The sequence below is a fragment of the Suricata suricatta genome, chromosome 13, assembly GCF_006229205.1.
Source record: "Suricata suricatta isolate VVHF042 chromosome 13, meerkat_22Aug2017_6uvM2_HiC, whole genome shotgun sequence".
In the NCBI taxonomy this organism is placed as follows: domain Eukaryota; kingdom Metazoa; phylum Chordata; class Mammalia; order Carnivora; family Herpestidae; genus Suricata; species Suricata suricatta.
In genome coordinates, this window is record NC_043712.1 from 29,695,951 (window position 1) to 29,720,463 (window position 24,513).

Consider the following 24,513-nt stretch of genomic DNA (forward strand, 5'->3'; position numbering starts at 1 on the left):
CGGCCGTGCGCTCTGGGCAGGCGAGCTTCGCTGCGGCCCGGCCCGGAGCTCCGGCCGCTTCCTGCCGGGGGACTGCGGGGACCCCAGGAGGGCTTCCTCCGCGCGGCGGGGCCGGTGTCCGGGGAGGGATGGATGAGTGTCGCGGCGAGGGCGTCTCTCCACCCTTCGCCGGCTTCGGCCGCGCTGACAGGCCGACAGGAAGGCGAGAGCTGGGCGCGTGTGAGCCCAGGTTAAGACCCCGGTCCGGGGCGCCTGGTCGGGCCGCACAGCCGAAGGGCGCATCGCATCGCGTAATGGCTGCGCGCTTGCGGCGAGGGTCCCTCGTGCGGCCGCCCCTGGGTCCAGCCGGGCTCGCGGATTACGCGATACTGGGGCGTGGGGCTTCTGCTCAGCCCGGGGACCGAGAAAGGGCGACCCGGCAGAGGAAGGCGGCCCTCCCAGCTCCCGGAAGGACCTGCCGAAGGGAGGCAGCTCGGCGATCGGAGCCGTTAACCTCGAGCGACGAGTGGGGAAACTGAGGCGCAATCGCGCCGGGGACTGGCCGAGGTCGGTGGCAGACACTAGATCCGGGATTCTGGTCTCCCCCTCGCATTCTCCTTCCGGGAGGAATAGAGGGGACCACCCGCTCGAGTCACATTCTCCTCCTGGCCTCTGGGCGCGGGCGTTGCCGCTACCGCACTGCGCTCTCGGTATCCGGGGGCGAGAGCTCCCGCAGGGTGGGTGTGACCCTGGCATGCCCTGCTGGTTCCTTGCTGTCTCCCGGGGAACCGCAGAGCGACTCCAGTGATGATCTCACTATGCAGACCATTAGCAAACCCCGCAGGTTCAGTGTGTGCGTGTGCGTGCACGTGTATTAATTTCTACAGGACCACTGAACCTGGTAAGGGGATAGCTTTTTTTAGGGGTGCATTTCTAGGGTGCACTGTACCAGGTACTTTAAGGAGGAGACAAGAGAAAACTGTGTCTAACACCTAACATTAATATTGATTTTTTTTTAAAAAAAGGTATTACAAAGCATTTAGGAAACAGAAAAACGTAAAGGAGAAAAGTAAAGATGACAAAACATCTAGATTGTTGAGATTTTTCTGGATGTCTTATTCTTAAAGCTCTCTCAGCATACACACATCTAAACCAATAAGATGTACAAAAATAGTATCATGTTTTAATATCGGGGCATGTCGAAATTCCCCCGGGCAATCAATACCTTTTTCCTCCATGTACTGGCCTTTTGCATTTGTGTTAGGTGAACTGTCTTAATTCTTTTGCCCCCTTCCAACTTTTTTTTTTAAGTAATCTCTACACACAAGGTGGGGCTTGAACTCACATCCCTGAGATCAAAAGCAACATTGCTCCACTGACTGAGCCAGCTGGGCACCTTTCTTTTTCTTTTTCTTTAATTAAAAAAAAATTTAAATCCAACTTAGCTAACTTATAATGTAATAATGATTTCAGGAGTAGAATTTAGTGATTCATCACTTGCATGTAACACCCAGTGCTCATCCCAAGTGTCCTTAATGCACATCACCCATTTAGCCCACCCCTCACCCAACACTCTGTCAGCAACCCTGTTTATTCCCTGCATTTAAGAGTCTCTAATGATTTATCTCCCTCTTCCTCTTATTTTTGCTTCCCTTCCCTTGTGTTCATCTTTTTTGTGTCTTAAGTTTCACAGATGAATGAAATCATATTTGTTTTTGACTTATTTTGCTTAGTATAATACACTCTAGTCCATCCACGTTGTTGCAAATGTCAAGGTTTCATCCTTTCTGATTGCCAAGTAATATTCCATTGTGTGTGTGTGTGTGTGTGTGTGTGTATACACCATCTTTATCCATTGGTCCATGGATGGACATTTAGGCTCTTTCCATACTTTGGCTGTTGTCAGTAGCGGTGCTGTAAACATAGGGATGCATGTACCCTTTTGCATCAACACTCTTGTATCCCTTGGATAAATACCTAGTAGTGCAATTGCTGGATCATAGGGAAGTTCTTCTTTTAATTTTTTGACAAACCTCTATACTGTATTCCAGAGTGGCTGCGCCAGGTTGCATACCCACCAGCAGTGCAAAAGGGTTTCTCTTTTTCTGCATCCTCACCAACATCTGTTGTTGCCTGAGTTGTTAATGTTACCCATTCTGATATGTGTGAGGAGATACCTCATTGTGGTTTTGATGTATGTATATTTCCCTGATGATGAGTGATGTTGAGCATTTTTTCATGTTCTGTTAACCATCTGGAAAAGTGTCTATTCATGTCTTTTGCCCATTTCTTCACTGGATTGTTTTCTGGGTGTTGATTTTGGTATGTTCTTTATAGATTTTGGATACTAACCCTTTATCTGATATGTTATTTGCAGATATGTTCTCCCATTGGGTCAGTTGCCTTTTAGTTTTCCTGATTGTTTCCTTTGCTGTGCAGAAGCTTTTTATCTTGACGAGGTCCCAGTAGTTCATTTTTGCTTTTGTTTCCCTTGCCTCTGGAGGCATGTCAATTAAGAAGTTGCTGTGGCTGAGGTCAAAGAGGTTGTTGCCTATTTTCTCCTCTAGGGTTTTGATGGCTTCCTGTCTTACATTTAGGTCTTTCATCCATTTTGAGTTTATTTTTGTGAATGGTGTAAGAAAGTGAACCAGGTTCATTCTTCTGCTTGTCGCTATCCAGTTTTCCCAACACCATTTGCTGAAGAGATTGTCTTTTTTCTGTTGGGTATTCTTTCCTGCTTTATCAAAGACTAGTTGGCCATATGTTTGTGGGTCCATTTCTGGGGCGCCTGGGTTGCTCACTCAGTTAAGCATCCGGCTTCAGCTCAGGTCATGATCTTAAGGTTGGTGGGTTCGAGCCCCGCGTCGGGCTCTGTGCTGACAGCTAGTGCAGAGCCTGGAGCCTGCTTCAGATTCTGTGTCTCCCTCTCTCTCTGACCCTCCCCTGCTCACACTGTCTCTCTCTGTCTCTCAAAAAAACAAAAAACAAAAACAAAACCATGTTTGTGGGTCCATTTCTGAGTTCTCTGTTCTGTTCCATTGATCTATGTGTCTGTTTTTGTGCTAGTACCATACTGTCTTGATCAGATTACAGCTTTGTAATACAGCTTGAAGTCTGGAATTGTGATGCCTCCAGCTTTGGTTTTCTGTTTTAGGATTGCTTTGGCTATTAGGGGTCTCTTCTGGTTCCGTACAAATTTTAGGATTGTTTGTTCTAGTTCTGTGAAGAATGCTGGTGTTATTTTGTTAGGGGTTGCATTGAATATGTAGATTGCTTTGGGTAGTATTGACATTTTAACAATGTTCTTCCAATCCATGAACATGAAATGTTTTTCCATTTGTTTGTCTCTTCATCAATTTTTTTTCATTAGCTTTCTTCAGTTTTCAGTCTTTTGCTTTTCAATTGGAGTGTCTTTCTGTGTCTGATTTCTAAGCACTCTTTGCACATTACATATTAAAGTAGTAATTCTGTCATTCATATTGTGTAGTGTTTCCCAATCTGCCTAATGTCAGTTTTTCATGTTTGACCATATACAAGTTTAACTTTTTACTTAGTCATATTTTTTTTTAATGGTTTCTGCTTGTGGACCTTGCTGCAAAGGTCCTTTCCTAAACCAAGTTAATATAAATATACTTCTGTATTTTCTTCAGGTACTTTTAAGCTTTTGTTTGACAGTATTAATGTGACATTTATTCTAGTTTAAGTTATAGAGTGGAGCAGTAATTTACTTTTCCTGCACAGTTAGCCCATTGCTGTAAAGCTATTAAGTCCATTTTCCACCCCTGATTTAAATTACTATAAATATGGCAGATTAAATTATTACATGTTTGTATCTGTGTGGATTTCTGCTCCTGTCTATTTATCAAGTACATTTTGGTGCCAGTGCCCTGTTATTTTAATGACTGAAGATTTTATAGTAGATTTAAGGTCCAGTTAGGCAGATTCTCTCTTATTACTCTGTATTATCATTTTCCTGGCTCTCAGAAAAAATCAATTTTATTGAAGTATAGCTTACATGCCATAGAACACAGCATTTAAATGTATATTTTGATGAATTTTGTCAAATGTAACCACTATCACAATAAAAAGTTATTAAGCATTACGTGACATTGATGTCTACATTGCATTGCACAGGGCCATGCTAATCTTTGCCACATGCCCCCAATTTCAGTATATATGCCAGCAAAGTAAGCATTTTCTGGCCATTTTTGTTAGTACTAATTCCAGAAAATCTTTAGAATTCTTTGATCGAGTTAAGTAACCTTTCCCTCCTCCACCAAAGGAAGCAAACAAAATTATGTTTGGATTTCTATTGGATTTTTTGATAACAATGGCCCTCAGGGAATAGGGGCCCTGGCGGACATTTTCACCATGGTGCACATGACTCAGTATTTGTTGGATGAACGTGTAATAATTACCATAAAAGTAGCACATGCTCTTACAGAAGTGTTGAAAGCAAAACGGGAGGCTTCCACACCTTCATCTCCTACTAAATTATACTCCATAATAAAAATAGAATGACCATACTATGTACTTTTTTTTTTTTTTTACAATTTGCATTGACATAGTTTGCATTATTTTCCCTTCAGAGACTGAAAATCTGCTCAGTTTGGTATAACAAGTTATCATAGACTGGGTGGTGTAAACAGCAGAAACATTTCTTTCGGGAGCCTGGGAATCTGAGATCAGGGTGCCAGCATAGTTGTGTGCTACCAACGGTCCTCTTTCCGGTGTGTGGATGCCACGTTCTCGCTATGTTCTCACTGGCCGAGAGCAGAGAGAGGAAGCAAGCACGCTCCCATTTCTTTTTTTATTATTATTTATTTAATTTAATTTTTAAAACGTTTATGTATTTATTTTTTGAGAGAGAGAGAGAGAGAGAGAACGCAAAGAGGAGAGGGACAGAGAGAGAGAGAGAGAAAGAGAGAGAGAGAGAGAGAGAGAGTGAGAGAGAATCCCAGCAGGCTCTATGCTGTCAGCACAGAACCCGAGTCACGGTTCAAACTCACAAACCATGAGATGAGCTGAAATCAAGAATTGGAGGCTTAGGGACTGACCCACCCAGGCGCCCCTCCCACCTCTTCCTGTGAGAGCACTAATCCCAACAGGAGTGTCCACCACCAGACCTAATTACCTCCCAAACACCCCTATCCAAATACCATCACGTAGAGGATTAGGATTTTAATATACAAATTTTGGGAGAACACATTTCAGTTTATAGCAGAGACCTAGCTAAGACTTTCTTTAAATTTTTATTTTATTTTTTTAATGTTTTTTTTTAAATTTATTTTTGATACAGAGAGAGACAGAGTATGAGAGGGGGAGGCGCAGAGAGAGAGGGAGACACAGAACTGGAAGCAGGCTCCAGGCTCTGAGCGAGCTGTCAGCACAGAGCCTGATGCGGGGCTCGAACCCACGAACGTGAGATCTGACCTGAGCCGAAGTCGGAGGCTTAACCGACTGAGCCACCCAGGTGCCCCTAAGACTTTCTTAATGTTAGTATATTTAAAACTTTTTCTTCCTTTTTAATGACTCCATATCATTCCTTTGTATAATTATCTAAAATATGTTCCCTGTTCCTGGGCCTTTTTTCCCCCCTGCAGGTCCTCCTTCCTTCTTCCTTTCCTTCTCCTTCCTCCCCACCCCTCCCCTCGCCCTCTTCACTTTTCCCTCTTTATCTTTCTCTTTCTTACTACTATAAAAAAACCTGCCACGAACCCTCCTTTTCTATCTTTGATAGCATGTGTCAGCATTTCTGTGGGATAGAGACCTAGAAGTAGAACTTCTAGGTCAAGGGATATGCATACATAAACTTTTTACAGATACCCCCTGCTCAACTTCCTTTCCAAAGGTTGCACCAGTTTATTTGCAAGTGCCCATTTGTTGAACTAGGCCACTCCCTCTTGAAGTAAATTGAATTGATCTTACGTTAAAGGTAGAGATTAGTTCTGGAGAAAGAGAACTCTGTCACCTCTTTCATTAGTGAGGCTTTCCCAGCTGGAAAACTTACTAAAGTTACTTACTAAAGACTTTTTACGTATCTTTCAATACAATTTTATAGTGTGTGTATTTCTTATATTTTAAAAATTTCTTCCTAGGTATTTTAGGATTTTTAACCTCATTTTGACAGGGATCTTTTATCCCATTAATTAATTTGGTTATTGTCTGAGTAGGTGAAAGCAGCGCGTGTGTGTGGTGTGTGTGTGTGTGTGTGTAATATTTGTACGTTATTTTTACATATTAATTGTTATCAGCCACATTCTAAAACTCCGGTTACCATTTCTAATGCTTTGTCAGCTGATATTTTTGGGCTTCCAATCTGCAGAAACAATGGGTGCATATCGGTTGAGGACATGGGTCCTCAGTTCTGCTGACTGAAAAGCTTTGTTAACCTTGGGTACAAGTTAATTGTACCTTAGTTTTTTAAGGTATAAAATAGGCCGAATGACAGTACTTCTCATAAGCTTCTTTAAAAGAATTTTTTTTAACATTTATTCATTTTAAGAGACAGAGTGTGAGTGGGGGAGAGACAGAGAGAGAGGGAGACACAGAATTCGAAGCAGCTCCAGGCCCTGAGCTGTCAGCACAGAGCCCTATGTGGTGCTTGAACTCACAGACCATGAGATCATAACCTGAGCCGAAGTCCCGACGCTTAACCAACTAAGCCACCCAGGCACCCCTCTTATAACCTTCTTAGGAGGATCGATGAGATGCTTAGAACAGTGCCTGGCTCAGTGTAGTAAGTGCTCAGCAAACATGTACAAATAAGTTGATCTCTGCACATTATATGGCCAGGCTCTTTGATATTCCTAATTTTATAGCTGAGGAATTGAGGCCTATAGAGGTCAAATGACTTGACTATAGGCATTTATTAGCTCAACAAATATTGAACCTCGTCTCTGCATAGAGTTCTGTGATGAGTCCTCAAGGGATACCAAAGATAAATCATACTGAATCCACTAACAAAGGATTTATAAGTCTAACTGGGGAGTAAGTCCAGGGCCATAAATAAAGCCATGGAAGGCAGCAGGCGTTGGGGACAAAATATGGGCTTTGGAATTTTCCTCTGTTTTAATCTTGCTTTCAACTTGGTAGCTTTTTTTTCTTTTGTATAAATGGAATTAGTTCCACTGCTATTTGAGAGTTGCTATTTTGGTTAAATGAAATAGATGTAAGAGTCTACTATGGAACTTGGATATGTAGCAGGAGCTTAATAAGTGGTAGCTATAAATAGATACAGTTCAACGTAGAAAGTGACAAATGAAGGTTCTGGGGGGAAAGTTTATGTAAAAGGCCCAAGCACTTGAGAAACAAGTGGGGGTTGGGGGAGATAAGGGTTGTCTTTCAGAAGAGGTATACCCACCCTTTTTTTTTTTAAGTTTATTTATTTATTTTAAGAGAGGGAAGGAGCACAAGCCGGGGAGGGGCAGAAAGAAGAAGAGACATAATCCTAAGCAGGCTCCATGCCATCCGCACATGCGGGTCTCAAACTCATGAATCGTGAGATCATGACCTGAGCCAAGATCAAGGTCATGATCAAGATCAAGTTAGTCCCTTACCTAACTGAGCCACCCAGGTGCCTCTGAGCTGATTCTTGGTGGTTGAGTAGCCTTTGTGAGGAGAAGAAATGAGTCTGGAGAGATAGATGAAACCGGATTTTGAAGAGTCATGGAGAAGAATTTGGACTTCATTCTGTAGTCATTGAGGAATCATAGAACAGTTCTACAGAAAAGAGTGCCATGTTCAGACCCACGCTTCCGAGCATCAGACGGTGCTGATGATGTAAACTGCCATCATTTCCGCTTTCTGTCTGGCAAATGGCTTTCATAGCCATTGTCTCCTTTTGTCTTCACAGTGCCTCCATACATGAGATGCTTTTAATTTTCCTTTTTGACAGAAGCAAAATAGTCTCAGAGAGATCAAATGATTTCTTTACAAATGGGCCTAATTAGTGAGTGTTGGGCCCAGACCTGGACTGGGAACTTTTGGCTTTGAATCTGTTGGTCTCTTCTGGAAGTCAGAGGCCTGGCTAGGAGGCTGTTGCCATTAGCCAGCCTGGCGGTGATGAGCAGGGAGGGTGGGGCAGTGCAGACATGGCTATGGGAGGGGAGGAGGAAAGAGAGGCGTGCAAGAGGCCTTACGGGTAGCATTGCTGGGACCTGGGAAGTGACCAGCTAGAGGTGAGAAGTCAGAACATACTGGTCTTTTGGATCCAAGGCGCCTGGGAGTGTGGTGGGGCCATTCTCACACGAGGACTGACTTGGGAAACAGTTCTCTTGACCGTTTCTCTCTTCACGCTAAGCCTGATGTGCCGCCTCACATTCCCCTGTGACCCCTTCAGGTTAATTTTCAGAAGCTGCCATTAAATGTAGCTTGTTGTTGTCACGCCATTTATTCATTCTAGCCCTATTTCATGTTCATCTCTTGGTGTCTTTGTCTTTTACTATCTTTTCTGAGCCCTCTATCCAAGACACCGCAACAAGCATAGCCCAGTTTACAAAATGGTTGTGTTTCAAAGTGCCCTAGAAAGGCACAGATAAGGATTCAGTAATCATTGTGCCACAGAATCAGGGCTGTAATGGTGTCACTGTTTCCAGGCCACCTCATAGATGCCAGTCAGTCCACAGCATCACTGGAGTGTGGTCCTGAGTTGGTGATGCTGTGGGTGACGGTGGAATTCTGGAAAAAGACCATCAGAGTGATAATGCAGACAGGATCCTTCTTCTGCCCCTGATTGGGCTGGGAGTAGAGAGCTCCTTCCCTTGAACTACCAATTCAAAATCCTGTGTTTTCAGTTAAGTTATCTTAACTGAAAGCAGGGCTCGAACCCACAAACCGTGAGATCATGACCTGAGCCGAAGCCAGACACTTAACCAACTGAGCCACCCAGGCGCCCCCAGAAAGATATTTTAAAAAGCAAACAGAATGTAGTCTTGAATGCCTACCTAACTCCATGCGGTTGCATTTTAGGCAGATCTGATCCCTCCTCCCATGGCCCAAGATGGTTGGGCTAGATTGTATTACTGGTATTTTCTTTTCTTTTAATAAGAGAGAGTGTGTGTGTGTGCAAGCTGGGGAGGGACAGAGGGAGAGAGAGAATTCTAAACAAGCTGTATACTTAGCATGGAGCCTGATGTGGGGCTTGATCCCACAACCCTAGGAAATCAAGAGTCTAATGCTCAACTAACTGAACCACCCAGGCACCCCTGTTCAGGGTATTTTCTGCCCCTTCCTGGAGAGATGTATATTTCCCTAATCATTGGCTTTAGGCTCGGCCATATGTCTTTCGGTACCCCTTCTTGCAGGAAAATAGCATAACTGTTGTGTTGAACTCAAGGGTTGTTATGTAACTTGCTCTGGTCAGTGAAAGGTAGGTGGACATGATGTGTGTCATTTTTGAGCCGTAGCTTTGAGAGCCAGCATGTGCTTCTCTGTCTCTCTCTCCTCTGCCACAAAACCAGCAATGTCTAGAAGAGAGGCAGCTCCATCTACCTGGGTCCTGGAGTGCGACTGACAAGGAGCAGAGTCTCGGCTGATGGACAAGTATCACGAGCAAGAATGAAACCTCTTTTCTTATAAAACCCTGAGATTTAGGGGTCATTACCCTAGTCTCTCCAGACTCATACTGAGTATAATGGTATGGCGGCCAGATGCCTCGTGAGCATTTTAGAAATGTCACAGACTCTGAACAAATTGCCAGAACCTTTCTTTTTTCCTGAGGGCTTAGAAATGGGCCTGCTGCTTTTGCTTTCTATTGGACCTTCATTTTCCTTCCTCTGCTCTGCGGGACGAGTACATTTCCCTGCCCCATTGCTTCGCCCAGTGCATGGTGAGGGGACTTAATGTGTGGCATGCTTAAGTGAGGCTGTAAATGAACCTTCATGGTTTGACTCTTGCGTACCTGCCATCCACCAAAAGAGCATGCCCAGATGGCTGTTTTTTCTGATCCCTGACCTGGAACAAGAGGTACATGGAACGACCCGATTCCGACCTGCAGTCTGGAGCTGAACCCAGCTGAACCACCGCATCCACAGATCCGCGAGCAACAAATGCATCTCCTTATCGTCAGCTCTGAAGGTCTGGGCTGTTCCTCACCCCATCAAGAGCTAATCAGTGTGTGTGGGGACCGCGTGTCCTCTGAACTGAGCCCTCTTCCTTCCCTGTAGGTCAGGACGATAGCAGTCTCACTGCCATATTTTTAAATTTTATTATTTTTTAACTTTTTTTAATGTTTATTTATTTTTGAGAGAGAGAGAGAGAGAGAGAGAGGGAATGAGAATGATCAGAGAGGGGCCAAAAGAGAGGAAGTCACAGAATCCGAAGCGGGCTCCAGGCTCTGAACGGTCAGCAAAGAGCCTGATGCAAAGCTCGAACTCATGGACCACAGGATCATGACCTGAGCCAAAATTGGATGCTTGACCAAGTGAGCCACCCAGGTGCCCCTCACTACCGTATTTTTAACCGACTGCGCGACCCAGGTGCTACTCTATTATATTTTTAAAGCAAGGTGTTTCTGAGGTGTTAATGATTTTATTGCCCCTAGTGGGGAAATTGCCTGGGATTAAAGGTCGTCTTTATGTCAGCACCAGGTGCCTCATTCCTGACACACCTGCCAGAGCCGGGAGAGAGAGAGAATCAGGAGCCTGGGGTGCCAAGGGAAGGATAGGGCCTGAGAGCAGCAGCACGGGGTGGCTTGGATAGAATGGACATCTCCTTAATTTCGCCGGCCCCACTTTAATAACAGAATTCTAAGGGAAATCATCAGGCTTTCTTGACGACAGCTTCAAGAAAGTCTTATCCCCTTCTACCCACCTGCGACATGCAAGCCTCTTTTGCAAAGAAATGTTGAAGCCAGCCCCGCAAGCACACCAGGACCCTCAGCAGGGTCCTAGAAAATACAGCAGGAAGCCGTGGGCCTGGGAGGACTTGGACTTAAGAGTGTGCAATTTGTTCACTCAGTAAATGCTTGTGGACTCCTATGTAAGCAAGTACGTTGTGTGTATTTCTCCCCTTTTCTCCACATATGGTAGTGTGCTATGCATCCTTTCCTATGTCTTCTTTAACTGAAAAAAACCTAACAATATTTCTGTATCTGTGCATAAAGAGTTTGCTTAAAAAAATTTTTTTTAATATTTTATTTATTTTTGAGAGAGAGAGAGAGAGAGAGCGTGAGCAGGGGGCCATCAGAGAGAGAGGGAGACACAGAATCCGAAGACAGGCTCCAGGCTCTAGAGAGCTAGCTGTCAGCACAGAGCACGACTTGGGGCTCAAACCCACAAACCATGAGACCATGACCTGAGCCAAAGCCGGACGCTCAACTCAATGAGCCACCAGGGTGCCCCTTAACTTTTTTTTTTGATGAGAACACTTAAGTTCTACTCTCTTAACAAATTTCAATTATATAATACATTATTGTCAACTGTAGTCACCAAGTTATGCATGCATTAGATCCTCAGACCTTGTTCATCTTACTTTTTATTAAGACCTTATTCATCTTAGGGGTAGCTGGGTGGCTCAGTCAGTTGAGCATATGACTCTTGATTTTGGCTCAGTTCACGATCTCACGGTTCATGAATTCAGACCCCGCATCCGGCGCCCTGAGATTCTTTCTCTGCCCCCTCCCGAAGTAAATAAACTTTTAAAAAAAGACCTTGTAACTAAAAGTTTATATATACCCTTTGACCAACGTCTCCCTATCCCCACACCCCACCCATTAGCACCTGATAACCACCTTTCTTTTTACTTTTTTATGTTTATTTGAGAGAGAGAGAGCTCAGGCAGGGGAAGGGCAGAGCGAGAGAGAGACACAGAATCTGAAGCAAGCTCCAGGCTCTGAGCTGTCAGCACAGAGTCAGATGCAGGGCTCCAACCCACGAACCATGAGATCATGACCTGAGCCAAAGCTGGACACTTAACTGACTGAGCCACCCAGGCACCCCTGATAGCCACTTTCTATTTTGTTTCAATGAGTTTGACTTTTTTTTTCTAGATTTTACATATGGATGATACCATGCAGTGTTTGTCTTTCTTATTTCACTTAGCATAAGTGAAATACCCTCCAGATTCATCCATTTTGTCACAAGTGGTAGGATTTTCTTCTTTTTCTTTTAAGGCTGAATAATATTCCACTTCATAGATATACCACATATTCTTTATCCATTAATCTGTCAGTGGACATTTGGATTGTTTCTGTATCTTGGCTATTGTGAATAATGCTGCAATGCTAGAGTCCAGCAGGTCAGAGTTCCCTGAAGGATGGACGGTGTCGGTGAAAGGGAGTGAGAGAGCCTCGAGTTTCTTCCAGGCAGGCATCTCTGCACCGACCAGAGAGTCAACTTTATTTATTGAAAAAAATGTATGGAGCCAGCACAGAAGTGGCAATTGCCTTAGACAATGATTTCTGATGACAAATTCTTTGGGATATAAAAATTTCCCAGAACATAGATTGGTAGAAGACTCCCCTGCATAATCTTTATCAATAGTGATTGCTGTAGGGGACTTAGATGCTTATCATATGGGAAAGGTCGAGGGGAAGAAAAGCCGGTTTCTCAGGAAATGTAATATTTGCTCCCATAAACACAAAAGAAGAAATTCCTACAAGTTCCTTCACAAGGTGCAATCAGCATTTCAGGGCCAGAATAAGGAGACTAGTCACTCCTGATACCAGTCAGCAAGGCACCTTGAGGGTCGATGCCCAAGCAAAAATAACTGAGTGGGGGTTAGACATCAATCACCATCTGAGGGTAGGAGGTCCCCACCTTGCAAACACGCCTTACCTCACAAGGAGTTTTTTTTTTCTTTCTCAACTTAGTGAGTTCACAAAATGGCTTTCAACACTGCAATGCTAGATACCTCTTTGAGATAGTGATTTTCTTTCCTTTGGATCCATATCCCCGATGTGGGGTTGCTGGATCATTTGGTAGTTCTGTTTTTAATTTCTTGAGGAATCTCCATACTGTTTTGCATAGTGGCTCTACCAGTTTGTGTTCCAGCACGAGTGTTCCCTTTTCCCTACATCTTTGCTAGTATCTGTTATTTCTTGCCTTGTTGATAATAGACATCTTAATGGGTGTGAGGTGATATATTATTGTGGGGGATGGGCGTTTTTTTGCCTGCTTTCTCCATGCTGAGCCCTGGAAGGGACAGAAATGGCAGGTGCCCATGAACCCACTAAGAACTGCTTCTTTCTTTACTATGGGCCTGTTGGTCTCCTGGATGCAAGCCCAATTGGCATTTAGAGCTAGCTGTTTTGGGGGCCAGTCCTTCAGGTGGGAGTCTTAAAATTTGGAATGCTAGATATGTGTGTGGTCCAAACCCCTTCCTTCTCAGAAAGAAGCCAGGAATTGGGAGTTCCTTCCAGATTGTATGGTGCTGTACTGGGAGTGGGGTTTATCGTTGGACCTTGTTTAAGGCTTTCCTTCCCGTTTCAGCACGGGTATTATCTCCTTTTCCCTATGTGTGGGAGTTCCTCAGCTAGTTTCTGGATTTCTCTCAGAGGGAACTTCTCATGGTGTAACTGTACATTTAATGCATCCATGGAAGGAGAGAAGATCTAGAGGCTTCTATGTTTTCATCTTGGTCTCTTCCATTCTTTGAATGTACCATAATGTATTTGACTCACTCTCAACTGTTGGGCACTTGGCGGTATTTTGCTATTACAAATGATGCTGCAAGTCATTTCTCACATATGAGAATATATACCTAGGAAGGAACTTTAGAAATGGAATTGCTGAGTCATTAGTGGTTTTCTTAGATGGTCCCAAATTCATTCCGTGAAGGTTGTGCTGACCTATACTTCAATTAGCAAAATATGTGAGCCAATTTGGTAGGCTCTCCTTTGCATGGGCCAAGGATAGCTCCTCTAGGAGATTGTACTAAAGGATGAGAATGAGTGATCTATGTGAAGAAGCAGGTAAGGTGGCGGACTGAAATGTTCCAGGGTGAGGGAGGCGTGTGAGCGAAGGCCAGGAGTGGGGTAAAAGTGTAGCATAGTCCGTGTTCTGAAAGATCAGTGTGTCTAGAGCTTTCCCGCTAATTGGTGACATTTGGCTATTGATTACTTGAAATGTGACCAGTCTGAAATGAAATCTGCTGTAAATGTAAAACATACACTGGATTTCTAAGACTAGTACAAAAAAAGAACATAAAATACCTCATTAATTTTTTCATATTGGCTTCATGGATTGTGTTTAAAATATACTATTAAAATTAATGTCATCTGTTTATAGTCTTTTACTCTGGCTACTGGAAGATACATTTTTTAAATTTTTATTAATGTTTATTCATTTTTGAGAGACAGAGAGAGACAGCGTGAGTTGGGGAGGGTCAGAGAGAGAGGGAGACACAGAATCTGAAGCAGGTTCCAGACTTTGAGCTGTAAGCACAGAGCCTGATGCGGGGCTCGAACCCACAAGCTGTGAGATCAGGACCTGAGCCAAAGTCAGACGCTTAACTAACTGAGCCACCCAGGTGCCCCAAGGAAGATTTTAAATACATATGTGACTCTTGAATTAGATTTCCATTGGACTGTGCGAAACTAGAATAAGGATTGGTAAACTATGGGTTGCTCGCCAAATTTGGCTTAGTTTGTTTTTATGTAGCTGGAGCACTAAAGATAGTATTTTAAAGCACTTTCAAAAAGAAGACGACTATGGTAGAGAGACAGTATGTGGCCTACAATATTTACTGTCTAGCCCTTTACAGAAAAAGATTGCCAACCTCTAATTTTGAGGAACTTGAGAAAGGGACAGTAGAACAAGATGACAGAGAAGGGCACAGTCCACACCATAGAGAGTCTATGGACCATGATAAGAAATTAGGATATTAACAGAGCCGTGGGAAGCTACGGAAGGGTTCTAAGCAGGAGAGTGATATTGTTGGACCTTCTTTTCCCAGTGCGAGTCACCGAGAATAGAATCCACGAACACAAATGGAGTTGGCTATTGGGGTTTATTTTAGTTCAGCCTAACGGCCCCTCCCGAGTACTTGTAAATCCTTGGAAGAGCGCCCTGCCACGGAGCAGAGGCTCAGGGTTTATCTAGGCCAGAGTAACCAATCACAGTCTTACAGCATTTGGTGGTAGCTAAGATCCCGAGGCGCAGTGACTAGATGACTTTCACCTGTTGACTTTGCCGTTGCCAGGTGGGGTTGTTTAACAGAATCTTAAAAGACAGGTTTATCAAGTTACGTTCCTAGGGATACCAGAATGGAAGTGGGTGAGTGAAAACAGTGGTTGGTATTTTAGGGTCTAACAATATGATCAGATTTATATTTTAATGTTTATTTTATCTTTGAGAGAAAGGGAGAGAGAGAAAGAGGGGGAGGGACAGAGGAGGCAGGCACAGGATCAGAAGCAGACTCTGTGCTGACAGCAGAGAGCCCAGTGCAGGGCTCAAACTCACGAGATCATGACCCAAGCCAAAGTCAGATGCTTAACCACCCGAGCCCCCAGGTGCCCCCAGATTTATATTTTTATTATTAAAAAATTTTTTTCAATGTTTTATTTATTTTTGAGAGAGAGAGAGAGACAGAGAGAGACAGTATGAGCAGGGGAGGGTCAGAGAGAGGGAGACAGAATCTGAAGACAGGCTCCAGGCTCTGACCTAGCTGTCAGCACAGAGCCGATGCGGGTCTCGAACCCACGAACTGCGAGATCATGACCTGAGCTGAAGCCAGACTCTCAACTGACTGAGCCACCGAGGCGCCGCCCCGGATTTATATTTTTAAGTGATAACGGTCTGTGCATGTACACACACACACACACACAAAATACTTAAACATCCCACCCCTGGGACTTATCTGGACCAGAGTGTCACATTCTTGCTTTACCAGAAACTGTCACTGGAAGAGAGTGTTGAAGTAGTGTGGATAGCGATTTCACAGCAAACCCAGAGCTCTGCCCAGTCATCATAATCACATTTTTATCCTTGCACTCACAACCTGCTGGGCATTCTCTAAGCTGCACACTTCATCTTGTTGACTGTATTTTGTTCCTTCTAAGTGGGTCTGGCTTTCTTGGGTGATAGCTGGGGTAGGGAGGCCGGGGTGAGCAGGAAGCCACTGGAATGACTCCATTTCCTAGCAGGAGCATCAGCTCAACTCAGCCTCAGTCCTTGGCTTCTACTAGGGGTGATGTGAAATTGGTGAGGCCGTGCAGACGGGCATCCACGTCACTTATTAACTCCATCGGCCTGAGCAGTTCCACGGAGAAGCGACCAGTCTTGTGAACTCGGAACGTTCACACACCAGCAGGCCTGGGTTGCATAGTGTGCAAACCTCTCCCTGCCATTTCCCTCTTCAGGTACTATCCAGATCCCTTACTAGTACTAAGGTAGTCTGTTTCACCTCCGGGGTCCCACAGTATAGTCCCCTTCTGATGCTGACATGGGACTTGCTTGAATTACTATGTCATCGTCCTATAGAGAGAGGTGTGGTGTTGTACACAACTCTCGTGGGCTGGACAGGTAACTGCTGGAATAAACAAGCCCGAAAATCATTAGTGACTAGACACAGTGGTTTATGTCTTGCTCCCCATACAACCCACTCTAGGCTGCTGGGAGATGGGTCTCTGCAGTCATTCACGAGCTCAAGCTCCTGCCATCTGGTGGCTCCGCCCTCCTTCAGATCCACTCGGTTGGAAAATGGAGAATGAGAAAGTTGAGAAGGCATATCTGCTCTCAACCACCTTGGCCCAGAAGGCACACCTATCTTTGGCTCACATTTTCCTGGCAATCCCAGTCACATAACCTCTCACCTCACTTGGAAGACGATGGGCTGGGGAATGTGGGCCTTCTGGGTACCCAAGAAGGGAGGAACACAAGCACTGAGCCCTGCACCACAGCCTCATGTGGTACCTGGGCAGGTACCACACAAGACAACTCACAGGCTGGGCAGTTTCTTCCAAATGCGTGCACACTTTATTATACTTCTGACGTAAGGGTTTACCATCTACTCTTTAGACACCACTTAGTTTTGCATCGACCTTACTAGTGTAATACTGGCTTTGTCCTTTTAATTTTGTCCCTTGGTATGAGTCTGTTTTCAGATCATTAGGCCTGCTTACCCCCAAGGTATTACTTGACTTTACATATGTATACATTTATTCATTTAAGGAATCTCTGCACCCAACATGGGGCTCAAACGCATGACCCTGAGATCAAGTGTCACACTCTTCCAACTCAGCCATTCAGGGCCCCACATATGCATACATTTTAATGACATTTATATTCTGCACTATTTTGCTCTGTAATACACTTAATCTCCATAGTAACTTGATGAGGTATTATTACCATATTCATTTTAGAGGTAAGGAATCCAAGCTGTGGAGAGGTGATGTGACTTCCCACGGGCTGAGTGGCTGAGTCCGGAGTCACACATGTGCCTGACCTCAGGCCTGCACTCTGAGCCATCACATCACACGACATCCTTTCTGGACCAGGCTGGTGGCACCTGCCGCTTCCATCTTCATCTCTGCCTACCCCCTCCACCTCATTGAAAAGCTGTTCATAGACCTCCCTTCAGATACCGCCTCCCCTCCCAAAGTCTGGGGCCCTGGAGTTCACTTGCATATGGAAGATACTGGTACTGGTTCCTGGGGTAGTGCTCTAAAAAGTAAAAGGAGAGAATAATCAGGACTAAATTGATATGCAATTTTAAGATAGTTGCATGAGATTAGAGAAATGAGAATGGAAGATCTTGACAAAGACATTTCAGAGAATCCTGAATAGTCCTTTTCTCGTTGGAGATGTGCAGAGAAAACAGTTTTCAGAAATTGCTCTGCCCAGTCAACCAGTACTTACTACACACTTACTTTGGAATTTGCTTTAAATATATATTTCATCTGTGTCAAGTCTTGCTTTTTTGTCTGTCTTAACACATATCTGTGTAGCTGCTGAATTACAATAATGATCTTACTAACCTACCTGGTGATTCTCTGGCACATTGTAAACCTGACTAGGCATCTGTAGGTGTGGTAACTCGGTGGGACACACTGAGATTTCCTTGCTCATGGAAGTAATGAAAGAGTCCCAGAGACCATTAACCGGTCCTGGAGAAAATCCTTCCAAGTCTCTATTAGCTACAGCGGAATTCGAATTTCTGGTATGATCTGTGCTGAGTTCTGTCCCTGGGTTTTTTAAGGCCTCTTTCACCATTCTGTCCTTCCTCTTTCTTTAGGTGTGACCTGTGCTGAGGGGGGCCTGCGTCCCAGGATGATTTGTTCTAGGAACCAGACCTGACCAGAAGTTGACCTCATGAGCGCGTCAGCCCCTCCAGCTGCCATGCTCCTCCGGAGGCTGAGGCGGCTCTCCTGGGGCAGCACTGCTGTCCAGCTCTTGATCTTAACGGTGGTGACGTTTGGCTTGCTGGCCCCGCTGGCCTGTCACCGCCTTCTGCACTCTTATTTCTATCTGCGCCATTGGCATCTGAACCAAATGAGTCAAGAGTTCCTGCAGCAAAGTTTGAAAGAGGGTGAAGCCGCCCTCCACTATTTTGAGGAGCTGCCTTCTGCCAACGGCTCCGTGCCCATCGTGTGGCAGGCCACCCCCCGCCCCTGGCTGGTCATCACCATCATCACTGTCGACAGGCAACCTGGCTTCCACTACGTCTTGCAGGTGGTGTCCCAGTTCCACCGGCTTCTTCAACAGTGTGGCCCCCAGTGCGAGGGCCACCAACTCTTCCTGTGCAACGTGGAGCGTAGCGTGAGCCATTTCGATGCCAAGCTGCTGTCTAAGTACGTCCCCGTGGCCAACCGCTATGAGGGCACCGAGGACGATTATGGCGATGACCCTTCAACCAACTCGTTTGAGAAAGAGAAGCAGGACTATGTCTATTGCCTGGAGTCCTCCCTGCAGACCTACAACCCAGACTATGTCCTGATGGTGGAAGACGATGCCATTCCAGAAGAGCAGATCTTCCCGGTCCTGGAGCACCTTCTGCGGGCCCGCTTCTCTGAGCCGCACCTCAGAGATGCCCTCTATCTGAAGCTCTATCACCCCGAGAGGCTCCAGCACTACATCAACCCTGAGCCCATGCGGATCCTGGAGTGGGTCGGTGTGGGCATGTTGCTGGGTCCCCTGCTAACCTGGATATACATGCGGTTTGCCAGCCGTCCGGGGTTCAGCTGGCCCGTCATGCTTTTCTTCTCCCTATACAGCATGGGTCTGGTGGAGCTGGTGGGCCGGCACTATTTCCTAGAACTGCGGCGGCTGAGTCCTTCCCTGTACAGCGTGGTCCCTGCCTCTCAGTGTTGCACCCCAGCCATGCTTTTCCCTGCCCCCGCGGCCCGCCGGACCCTCACCTACCTGTCTCAGGTGTACTGCCACAAGGGCTTTGGCAAGGATATGGCACTCTACTCACTGTTGAGGGCCAAGGGGGAGCGGGCCTACGTGGTGGAGCCCAACCTCGTGAAGCACATTGGGCTTTTCTCCAGCCTCCGGTACAACTTTCACCCCAGTCTGCTCTAGTGTTGCAAGAAATGCCTTCCTGAAATTGGCCACTTCTTGGCGATTTGGACATGGTTGCTTGCAGTTATTTCATTGTTCAGTGTTGTTAGGGATCTAGGCACCGGGACAGCTGAGGACATACGCACGTCAAGGACCTTGGCTTTGGTCACTCCGGCAGGAGCCGATGTTCGCCCTGAGTCAGGACCCCTCTCCCTCCACACAGCCACACTGCCTCATGCAGTCTGACCCACCCACTGAGGGGGCATTTACATACCAGTTCTGGTCTCCATCTGTTTTCAGCAATGCTTTGTGATAGAGCTGGTGACTGCCAAAAATAGTGTGCACAAAGATAGGACTGTTTTAGGATTTTAAGGGTAGAATTTGGTGAAAGGTGAGATCCTTTTGAATTGATTTCTTTCTCTCCAGGCATGAGAATGGATGTATGTCCAAAGAGACAGGCCCATGTTGGTGGGTTCCATTTGTTTCTTTGACCTGGTGTAATAAAAGCCAGTAAAATCCATTGCAGGGCCTGGCGAATTGGAGTCATGTGATCGTGCTTCTGTTACCTCGTGTTTCTTTTCCACACACTGTAGTGTACGCCTGTCAGTGAGAACTTTAAGTCACAGCAAGATATACAGGCACCTTCTGGATCATCAAAATCAGATTGCTTATGTTCAGCAGTGATTTAATATGAAAATTTCCATCATATTCGGATTCTTTGAAAATTGGACGACATTGCAGAATGATGTAAAAGGGGTGAACTCCTTACTAATGGCCTCTCCTTCTCCCTTATTTTGCTGGCTAACCATTCACCCTCACTTTTTTCTTCTTCTGGATACCATGATGTTAGAGAAGCAAAAATGTAGACTGTGAAGTCAGAAGGCCTGAATTTTTATTTCAGATCTCTGCCATACCCTAGGGATGTGGACTTGGGCAATTTATGACCACTCTGAGTCTCAGTGTCTTCACCTGTAAAATGGGGATGGTGATGCCTACCTTTTAAAGTTGCCTTGAGGATTAAATGACAGAATGTATGTAAAACACCTAGCAAGTGCTTATCCCATAGAAGGCACTTGGCGAACACTAGTTCTTTTCTCCTATAATAAGCATATGAAACCCAAGTGTATTTTGGATAAAGATATTAGTGATGCTGTTTAAAATGTGCAGTAGGGCATAGGGCTCCCCCCTGGGGAGGCCATTCTGGACCAAACCACTCGAATAAATGACTTGGCCTTGTGACTTGTGAAGGATATGTGGCTCAGCTTTCATCCAGCGCCTCTCCCAACCAAGCCAAAAATAATTGTTCATTTAAACAAGAAATGATCTGAGACACTTCTTGAGTTTATTCCAAATCTAGCATCTGAAAATTACTTTTCCCCAAAGTTACACACAAATGTCCTCTGACAATATTTATCAAGCCTGTGGCAAACAAGTCCCTTTGTGAGGATGGATGTCTACATTGGAGTTCAAGTGTGGACTGTTTCAGTGCCATGCCTTCTTTTGCTTTTTAAATTTCCGGTAAGCTTCCATTTGGAGAGCCCCTCAAGAGCACTGAGGCAGTACATGGGGGTTCCACACCACACTTTGCAGATGGACAAACTGAGACCAAGGGATGTGAAACAACTTTTCTGGGTTCGCACGGCTGGACAGCAGCACAGCCACGATGGGAACGTAGCTCCTCTGAGTTTCAGCTCCTGCACTTTTTTCTTAACCGCATTCATTTTATAAATATCTATGTAGTCAAATTCTCTTTTGTAGAATCTGATTGTAACCTGGACTGAAAAATTTCTAAGATAACGTGGTAGATGCTCATTGTCCCGTTGGTCTTGGGGAACAAACAGGTATAAGTAGGTGTTGTGTTGTTATTGTGAGATGTTACATGTCCCTCAGGAATGTCCAAAGTGAGCAGAGCTATTCGATGATTCATCAAGATGTTCAGATTCCACTCTCCGTGGAACTCATCGTCTCTCAGTAACTTCTTCCCCATGTTCAGGAACAGAACCACCTTCAACCTACAACTCATTAGAGTTTGTTCCATTAATTATTGGATCTCCTTATGAATGTTTTGTGCCCAGTGACAGGAGAGTCACACCTAGGCTAGCCAGGCCGAAGATAGGGAGTCATTGCTGGTTTATATTTCTGCTCTTTCTAATTCAGTTGTCTACTGCATGCAGACATCCCCTTCCTTGACTCCTGGATGGCTAAAGCCATTTTTGCCTTGTCTAATTTCTCTACCTACACAGAGACACCTTCCTGCATAGATCTTGACTGGAGCCTACTGTCCTTGCACATTTTCTGCACATGCGGCTCAGTTCTGCCGGTTTGTCCCTGCCTGTATCTAGCTCTCCCTCCCTTTTTTCCCTCATACCCAGAGGCCACTTGTACGCTGTCCTTCATGAGGACAGTTGACAGCTTTACACCAAAGCTGAAGCCTCATTTAATCCTAAGCAAGGGGGCCAGAGGGGAACTCAAGTCCCTTTCCCATAAGAAAGGACATAGGTCATTTGGAGGGTGAAGGTCTCTAACAGAACCTGCTCACCTTTCAGGGTTTAAATTATTGTCGGGCCTAAGAAGCTCCCTATTGTGACTGAGTGTATTTGCATAGACATATCAGTTCCAATAAAGACACTTGTTCCACTGAGGCATCCCGAGAAGACTTTTTGTCATTCTCTCTCATTTCTATGGATGGATTTTTCTAATGTGGTGAATAATATCGAAACCACCCACGCACACACACGCACATGCGCGCTGTGCGCACGCCATTTTGGAGTTCCAAGGTAACCATTCAGTTATGAGCTGTTTGCTTAAAAATTGATAACTGGTTTTGTTGTATTTCTTGAGTGGAAACATTTGAATTGTGCATTCTTTTTTGTTGTTGTTTGAGGAGAAGAAGGGTAAAAACTACAGTACAACTGGAGAACACAAACCAAATTAATGGGATGGTAGGATTGATCTAATTTACCTTGGATTCACTCCTCATTTGGTAGGATTTATTTAATTGGTAACTTAATTTCAGTAGAGAGGCATTCTAATAGGAGTTGATTACTGTGGGATTTTTATATACTCTATGATGCATTGAGTATTGTTACATTAACACTTATGAAATTGGCTAATTTTAAGTTACATGAACCATTTGGATATTTTTATCCCAGCTACAATGAATTTGCTGAGAAATGCTCATTAAGTGGCACTTTTTTTTAGGTTGAATTTTATATGGAAAACCTTTGGGGGCTATGTCAAAGATGATTGGCACTGTAATTAAAAAGTACTTAACATATTAGAACTGCAATGGAAATGTGCTCTGGCTTCCAGGTCCCTCCGGTCCTTGGGTTGCAGCATTGTGAGTCATCACTCTGTAATGAATGGGGATTTGGGGCTTAGAATTTAACAGATTTTCTTGATCTTTTCCCAAATGACCTACACAGAAATGTGGATGAATGAACCGATTAAAAAAACCATCTCTGTCAATAATTTGGGGTAAAAACAGATAAAAATCCAAAGCCAAATGATGAGTTTCTCAAAAAGAAACAAGGAACAGATGCCCTAAGGATATAGGAATGGGTAGCTTTAAGATGTTCAAGAGATGGGAGAAGACAAAGATGTAGAGTGAAGCAGAGGATCTCACGTGTCACCTGTTCAAGTTTATTTATTTATTCTGAGAGAGAGAGAGAGAGTGTGTGTGCGCGCACCCACACATGAGTCGAGAAGGGCCAGAGAGCAAGGGAGAGAGAATCCTAAGCAGGCTCCACACTCTCAGTGCAGAGCTTGAATTCATGAACTGTGATATCATGACCTGAGCTGCAGTCAGACGCTTAACTGACTGAGCCACCCAAGTGCCCCTTTAAGATTTTATTTTTAAGTAATCTCTACACCCAACGTGGGGCTTGAACTCATAAACCTGAGATCAAGAGTTGCACGCTCCATTAACTGAGCCAGGTGCCCCTGTAATAAATTCTTCATGCGTGCGCCACCATCATGAAATCGTTATAGGAACAGCCTATGGAAAATACATAAGAACTCAACAATGAATGGTTAATGTTTTGGATAAACAATGCGTTACTTTGCGAGGACCTGGCTTCTTACTGCATTTAGAATAAAATTCAAACTCCCATGTTGATTTCCAGACCAGATGGAACTGTCTGACTTCATGTCTTAGTGCCGCTCGCATCCCTGTTCTCCAGGCTCTAACCACAACAGCTTGCTTTCACTGATTTTTATCGTAAGGCCTTTGCATGGCCATCCTGTCTGTTCGGAACACTTTTCTTTTGGCTAATTCTTTCCTATATTTCAGGTCTCAACCTAATTTTAATCCCTCCCAGCAGGCTCTCCCTATCTAAAGCAGTCTCCCCGCTTCCTGACCCCCAGGCCCATCTATCACTTACCCGGTTTGATTCTCTTCAAAGCTCATGTGACCCAAAATTCCCTTATTATTTTGGGATATTTCCCTCCTTTTCTCCCCCCAGTGCATATAAACTTAATAATATCAGGAGTCTTCTTTTTCATTTACTGCTGTATGCCCAGAGCCTAGAACAACATCTGACATATAGTAGGAAGTGAATGAATGAGAGAGAGAGAGAGAGGAGAAAGGAAGAAAGGTAAGCAGGAAGGAAGGGAAGAAAAGAAAAAAAAAAAGAGTAGAGGGATTCATGGTGGAACTGCCTACAGAAAAAAGGAATACCAGCAGAAAAGGGACTAGGAAAGGTAATTTAGGAAAGAAAGAGGGGTCCAAGCAGTGAGGGTTGGTTATGATGTACAATTCGGATCCCTGTGGAAAGAAGCCTTTTTACATGCATTCTAGGCAGAGGGAATGGCAAGTGTGGAAAGGAACTTTTCATTTCTTTTTAATTTTTTTTAATGTTTTATTTATTTTTGAGACAGAGAGATTCAGAGCATGAGCGGGGAGGGGCAGAGAGAGAGGGAAGCACAGAATCAGAAGCAGGCTCCAGGCTCTGAGCTAGCTGTCAGCACAGAGCCCGATGCGGGACTCGAACCCACGAACGTGAGATCATGACCTGAGCCGAAGCCGGAGGCTTAACCGACTGAGCCACCCAGGCACCCCAAAAGGAACTTTTTAACACCCAGCTGCTTTTTG

General features: G+C 44.7%; 1 protein-coding gene across 1 annotated transcript in view; it reads left to right on the forward strand.

The window, feature by feature from the left end:
* TMEM246 (transmembrane protein 246) overlaps positions 1 to 22,253 on the forward strand; it is a 40,246-nt gene extending 17,993 nt beyond the window's left edge. Inside the window, exon 2 of the mRNA XM_029920917.1 lies at positions 18,154 to 22,253. Within this exon, the coding sequence (XP_029776777.1) occupies positions 18,231 to 19,442 (1,212 nt within the window). The 5' untranslated portion in view covers positions 18,154 to 18,230 and the 3' untranslated portion in view covers positions 19,443 to 22,253. The remainder of the gene's footprint in view (positions 1 to 18,153) is intronic.
* The last annotated feature ends 2,260 nt before the right edge of the window (positions 22,254 to 24,513 follow it).